The sequence below is a fragment of the Acomys minous genome, assembly GCF_964271855.1.
Source record: "Acomys minous genome assembly, chromosome: 10".
NCBI classification, from domain to species: domain Eukaryota; kingdom Metazoa; phylum Chordata; class Mammalia; order Rodentia; family Muridae; genus Acomys; species Acomys minous.
This window is the reverse complement of record NC_140491.1, coordinates 74,632,692-74,639,696: the sequence shown is the minus strand read 5'-3', so window position 1 is coordinate 74,639,696 and position 7,005 is coordinate 74,632,692. Positions and strand designations below refer to the sequence as shown.

Below are 7,005 nucleotides of genomic sequence, written 5' to 3'. Positions count from 1 at the left end.
AGCCTCTGACCTCTCACCACCTAAGCCTTTTGAACACTAAGGAACCCAAGCCAGCCCTATAGCAACATTAACCTGGTTCTGGTGCTTTCTTTAGGTCTTGCCCTAGAATACCCCGGGGTTTCTGCCTCCCTTCTGTGCGTTTTAATTTCCCTCCCCTGTTATAGTCCCTTCAAGAATGACAAGAGACATCCAAGTCAGAGGAACTCCTATCTTTACCCACAGTGACAGAAACAGTGTCTTCATCCCTAACCAGCCTCCTGTGGCCAATCACTGGTGCCCCGCGCTGGGCAGCAGAATCGAAGCCGAGTGCGCCGGAAGGCTTCCTTCACTTCCTTGTTTCTAAGGCTGTAGATGAGCGGGTTGAGAGCTGGAATGACGAGAGTGTAGAACACAGATGCCATTTTGTCAGTGTCCAGGGCGTAGCTGGAGCTGGGACGCAGGTACATGAAGATGAGGGTCCCATACAGTATGGCCACAGCTGTGAGGTGAGAGCCACAGGTGGAAGCTGCCCGCCGACGGCCCTCGGCCGACTGCATGCGGATCACAGCCCCCGCGATGAACCCATAAGACACAACAATAGCCAACACTGTGGTTGTCTGGATGAAGCCACAGACCGCAAAAAGGAGGAGTTCGTTGAGACTGGTGTCATCGCAGGAGATGGCCAGCAGTGGAGGAATATCGCAGAAGAAGCTGTTGACCTCCAGCGAGCCGCAGAAGCTCAGACGGAAGGTGAAGGTCGTATGTACAAACGCACTCACGGCTCCACCCAGGCCTGATGCCCCTAGTAAGGCCAGGCACAGGCGGGGTGACATAACCGTGGTATACAGGAGAGGGTTCCCAATGGCCACATAGCGATCATAGGCCATGACTGCTAATAGGCAGCACTCAGCATCAGCCAATCCGGCAAAGACAAACATCTGGAGGGCACAGGCTACATAAGGGATGGTGGCCCGGGACAGGAGGAGGTCAACTAGCATCTTGGGGCCAATGGCGGAGGAATAGAAGGCATCCAGCAGGGAGAGGTTGGCCAGGAAGAAGTACATGGGTGTGTGCAGCCTGGCATCCACACGAATGAGAAGCACCATGCCCACATTTCCCAGCAGGCTGACGAGGTAGATGGGCAAGAATATCAGGAAGAGGGTCACACGTAGGTCCCAACGATCAGTGATCCCCAGGAGGATGAACTCAGCCGGCATAACTCTGGACCACGTCAAGTTCTCTGAGCTCATCCTGATCGGTGGAGACTGAGAAGAGGTAAAGCAACAGGGAGGGGGCGGGATGAGAGAAAGGCTGTGCCCATCGCAAGAGAGAGTAGTGTATCCCAGGGTCTAGTCTTAATTGCACAAAATTGCTTGTGCAGCCTTTGACAAGCTGCGTAACTGCCGTATCTCACTTTTAACACCGGTAAACCATTGCAGGCTTATCTGCAGAAATCTCCCTAGTATGGCCCTGGAGGGTTGTTGGGAGGAATTCTTCCCATTGGATAAGACCTGGGAAGGGAGTGGCCAGTTGTCTCAGGAAGACAGCAGTGTGATTAGGGGGAAAGTAGCAAGGACTGAGTGAGATAACGCACGTGAAGCATCGCACACAGCCTGGAAGATTATGGGCTTTCAGCGATGGCTCGGCGAACAGAAGAAGACGCGTTTGCTCAGCACAGGAATGAAACAATGATAAGGCAATCGAAGAGAGTGAAGTTCTCCCTGGAATGTTGCTTCACACTCCTGTGTCCTTTCACTTATCCCCTTTACCTAGGACCCACTTCTTTGTGTATCTCCAGTGCGAAGCCTGAAATGACCTACCCAAAGGAAACTAAACAGCTTCCTCACCCGTGCCTGCTGCAGCATACATCCACCGGACTCTTTCACTCTTTATTTATTTATTTATTTTTTGAGATAAGCTCTCTCTATGTAGCCCTGGCTGTCCAGGAACGTACTATGTAGCCAGACTGACTTGGATCTCACAGAGATCTGTCTGTCTGTCACTGCCTCCTGAGATTAAAGGTGTGCACCACTGCATGTGACCTAAAAGTATTTTTTAATTAAAGTAACTTTTAGAATTACTTTATTTGTAATTGCATGCATATGTGTGAGCCTGTGTGTAGGAATGTACATGTATGTGGATTCCCACAGAGGTTAGAACTATCAGATTCCCTGGGACAGAAGTTAAAAGTGGCTGTAATCCACTTGATGTGGGAGCTGGGAATTGAACTTGGGTCCTCTGGAAAAAGCAGTGCATGCTCTTAAATGGATAAATAACTGTGTATATTGAGAGATAGAATGTGATGTTTATGATACTGTATATGTATTAGAGTCCATCAACAATGCAACATAATAGAAGATGCAGAGATATAGCCGCACAACTGGACATTTAAAATTTGACAAATGTATGAAAAATATGCCCTGGAAAAAGGACATTCTTATCAACAGATGGTGCTGACAAAACTACATCCACCCTGGGTACCAGGCCACAGGTGAGATATTGCTCCACTGTATCTGCCCCTTAAAGTGTCCCCTTCCCCATAACTATGCACGTGTCTCTGCACAGTGCAGTGTAAATAAACACAAGAATCCAGAAACCCCGGCTTCTGCCCTCTAGACTCAGACCCACACCTGCTATGCTTGCTCATCCATGTTCACTGCTGATTTCTACAATCGCTAAGATGTGGAATCAGCCTAGATGTCCATCAAGAGAAGAATAGAAAAAAAATCTAACTGATACATTTTTTTATTCAGTCATGAAGAAAAAAATTCTGTAATTTGCAGGAAAAAGGAAGAAGCTGTAGACATTATATTTAGCAAAATGGCTGTGAGACTCCAGCCCCACCCAGACATCCATGCTGTTCACTGATGAGGTCCACAGCTCTTGGTTAGCTAACTCCTTCTGCATTTTGGTCTTTCCACATGAAAAAACAGACATCCCTCACCTTTACAAACGGAGGGGAAGATCTGCTTCGGATATCTCTCCATTTCTCCATCTGTAAGATGGGAAAAGTAATAATAGAACTTTGAAGTTGCTTTGATCCCTGAAACTCCTGTGCGCTGTGTGACTTCTGTTTCAGACAGACAAGGACGGCTACTACCCACACTGAGCAAAACACAATTCACTCTCCCTGGAGGTGAGGAGGGCATCTGGGGGAAGGCTCGTGCGGGATCCACTGTGGGTGAAGGAAGGCTGTGCCTTCATGTGTCTGCCTCTCGACCTTCTGCAGCACTCACTGAGAACAGCCTGGCCATCTGGGGCAATGTCTGTGGCTCCTAGCTTTCCTTTCTCCTAATATTCCTTACGGGTTTTCTTTAGCTGGGGTAGCTGTGAGTGGCATGGCAGGCACACACATCTGGCATTTCTCATCTCTGCTGCCACTGCTCAAGCCATTTCCCTTCCTCTGTTTGGAGCAATCTTACCTGGGATGTAAGAATGTTCTAGAGAAGGGAAAGGACAGAGTCATAGCTCCAAGGACAGAGCTGGGGTATGAACTATGGCCTCCCCATCTGCCCTTCAAGGCAGTCTCTAGGTGCCTTTCTTTAGTCTCTCATCATTAGATTGAGTACTTTGCTCTAGGTCTGGTTCTTGCTCCGCTCCATGGTCTGGTGTCATTAGGATTTATGGTGCAACTTGGTGAAAAGGAGATTGCTACAGACAGTGCTCAAAGATCCTCAAACAATTGTTCTAGAGTGAGGCTCATAAGTCTGTAACTGAAAAAAAAAGTACTGATTCTGATACAGAGCTGACTTGGACCTCCCTGGCAGTTCTGCTCAGCTATGAGCATACATGAGAGACAATTGGAGGTCTCATTGAATTCAGTGTCTCCCTCTGAAAAGCTGCAACCTGACATTCTGCATTTCCAGCAATACCCCAGAGGAGGACGCTCCTGCTGCTGCTGCTGCTGCTGTTGGCTTGGGCACAGTAGGTACTCCAGGAGATAAGAGGCAATATTTCCAGGGTGACACCTCAGGATTCCTATTTTCTGGAGGGATCTTTTAATTCTTTCCTGTAATGTTTCTCTCTCTCTTTTTCTCTGTGAAACTTCTTTACCCAGGCCCCAGGGTACTAACAAATGTCTGGTGAGGACAGGTGGGCATTTCTCAATTTGTAGCTTGTCCTTTCCTTACCTTTGAATTTTTAGCTTATTGTTCCCCAGCACACAGACAGACATTTATATTAAGTATTATTTATGTTATGTTTATATATATATGTTTAGAATGTACTAGACATCTTGTCCCATATACCAGGAATGGTCCATGGCTTTGGGTTTAAGAACATACCAAGAAGCAGAGATGTTCTGGGAGCTTCTGTAGCAGGAAGGCTTCAGCCCAGCCTTTGAGGTGACAGTGACAGAGGAAGATAACAGGGTTATGTCCCACTGAAGAAGGAGAAACAGGAGGACTTAAAACCTTCCTGGCCCCAAGGGAATGGCCGGTTTCTGTTTTCTTTCTGTTTCTCTTTTCCGCACCATGGTCCCAGAGTCCTTGGAGATCCATGTCTCCATGTCCTTTGGGGACACTGTGACAGCTAATGGCTAGGGACTGCTAGGGATGACTCACTCTTTATTTTGCTCCTGGGGATATTGTAAAAGTTTGGTTGAGTGGGTCCCCAGGCGTTGATTGGGTCCCTTTGGCCTGCTTTTACATATCCATCCAGCATACAAACATACATTTTAATGTGTTATTAATAATTACTATTATTATCTTAAAAGTTTTTTTGAGCCCTTCAACACAAGCTCAATTTTTGTAGTTCTAAAAAATGACATTGTTTCTCATGTTTGTAATGGCCGCCACATCCTTGTCTGCCTCTTACACATTCTTTTTGTTACTGAGCAAGGCCCAGGAAGGCTCCCTGTCTTGGAAGCAAAGTTATTCCTTGCCTCTGCCTTGGGGACAGAGTCTTTCTTTCTTTTTAAAAATATTTTATTAATTTATTCATATCACATCTCAATTGTTATCCCCTCCCTTGTATCCTCCCATTCCTCCCTCCCTTCCATTTTCCCCTACTCCCCACCCCTATGTCTGTGACTGAGGGGGACCTCCTCCCCCTCTTTTTTTTCTTTCTTTCTTTTTTTATTTTTTATTTTTTTGTTTTTTCCTTTTTTTTATTAATTTATTCTTGTTACATCTCAATGGTTATCCCATCCCTTGTATCCTCCCATTCTTCCCTCCCTCCTCTTTTCCCCTTATTCCCCTCCCCTATGACTGTTCCTGAGGGGGATTACCTCCCCCTGTATATGCTCATAGGGTATCAAGTCTCTTCTTGGTAACCTGCTGTCCTTCCTCTGAGTGCCACCAGGTCTCCCCCTCCAGGGGACATGGTCAAAGGTGAGCTTCCTGAACAGAACACCAACAGCCCAGGCATTAATGTCAACAATTAATAAATGGGACCTCATGAGGCTGAGAAGCTTCTGTAAGGCAGGAGACACTGTCAAGAGAACAAAGCGACATCCTCCCCCTGTATATGCTCATAGGGTATCAAGTCTCTTCTTGGTAGCCTGCTATCCTTCCTCTGAGTGCCACCAGGCCTCCCCATCAAGGGGACGTGGTCAAAAATGGGGCACCAGAGTTCATGTGAAAGTCAGTCCCCACTCTCCACTCAACTGTGGAGAATGTCCTGTCCATCGGCTAGATCTGGGTAGGGGTTTGAAGTTTACTGTATGTATTGTCCTTGGCTGGTGTCATAGTTTGAGCAAAGCCCCTGGGCCCAGATCTGCCTGGGTGACAGGGTCTTTCTAGTGTCCCATTCTGACCAGAGTGTGATGCAATCTCAAGGTAATTTTATCTATCTATTTATTTAAACTTTTAATTACATTTAAAACATTCACCTTAAATCCTTATTGTAGCCCCTCCCTTGTCTCCTCCCTGTTCCACCCTCCCTTCTTATTTCTGTCTCCTCCCTTCACCTCGTCCTCAGAAAGGGGGAGTCCTCCTTCCCTACCATCTGACCCCAGCCTATCAAGTCTCATCAAGACTGCCTGCATCCGTTTCCTCTATGGGCTGGCTGGCCGTCCTGCTGGGGGAAGTGATCCATGAGTGGGCATCAGGGTCCATGTCAGAGGCAGCCCCTACTCCCCATACTATGGGGCTCACATAGAGACTGCATCTGAGCAGGGCGTCTAGGGCTTCATGCATAGTCCTTTGTTGGTGCATTTGTTCAAGGTAGTTTTGTTTTCCATGTTCCTGATGGTTAGGCATATGGAACATTCACATTAGCATTTCTTCTTGAGAACTATCCGTTCAGTTTGTTTATTTATTAACTGGATGCTTTTCCGGTGCTGAATTTGTTGATTTCTTTATAGATTCTAGATATAGATGTACAGGTGAGATGAGCAGTTGCACAAGACTTTTCGTCCATCATGTAGGTTATTTGTTCAATGTGCTGATTGGACAAATTGTTCTTTCCTTATTTTTGAATTTATAGATTTATAGCTTATTGCTTCTCAGCACAAAAAGAGATTTAGTATTAAGTATTATTTATGTTATGTTTTAGTGATATATATACCACTATATATATGTATATATATTTAGTATGTATTAGAAATCTTGTCCCATATACCAGGAATGGTCCTGGTATTTATTTGCTTTAAATCCTTATCGTAGCCCCCTCGTTCATCTCATCCCTGCCCCACACTCCCTTTTTCTTCCTCCCTGCCTTCACCTAGTCCTCAGAAAGGGGGAGTCCTCTTTTCTGGGAAGACACTTTTAGTATCATGCAATCTCATTTGTCTACTCTTGCCATTATTTCATGGATTATTGGGAGTATTTTTCAAAAAGTGCTTGCCCATTCCTGTGTTTTGAAGTGCTTTCACTGTCTTTTTATCTAGAAGTTTTAGACTTCAGGACTTATGACAAGGTCTTCATTCAGTTTTGAATTGAATTTTGTACAGGGTGCGAGGTAGGTATCTCTTGTTATGATGTAGGCATTCATTTTCCTCAGCACCAACTGTTGAGGAGGCCATTTATTTTTCTTCAGTGTTTAAGGTTTTTTTTTTTTTTAACACTCTTTCTTAAAAATCAGATA

At 45.7% G+C, this 7,005-nt stretch overlaps 1 protein-coding gene across 1 annotated transcript; it reads right to left on the bottom strand.

Moving 5' to 3' along the window:
- Positions 1–245: 245 nt before the first annotated feature.
- Positions 246–1,229, bottom strand: OR5C1 (olfactory receptor family 5 subfamily C member 1; the record flags this gene model as incomplete). The annotated part of the gene is made up of 1 exon (XM_084798973.1): positions 246–1,229. The coding sequence occupies one exon, from the start codon at positions 1,227–1,229 to the stop codon at positions 246–248; it is 984 nt and encodes a 327-aa protein (XP_084655099.1).
- Between the last annotated feature and the right edge of the window lie 5,776 nt (positions 1,230–7,005).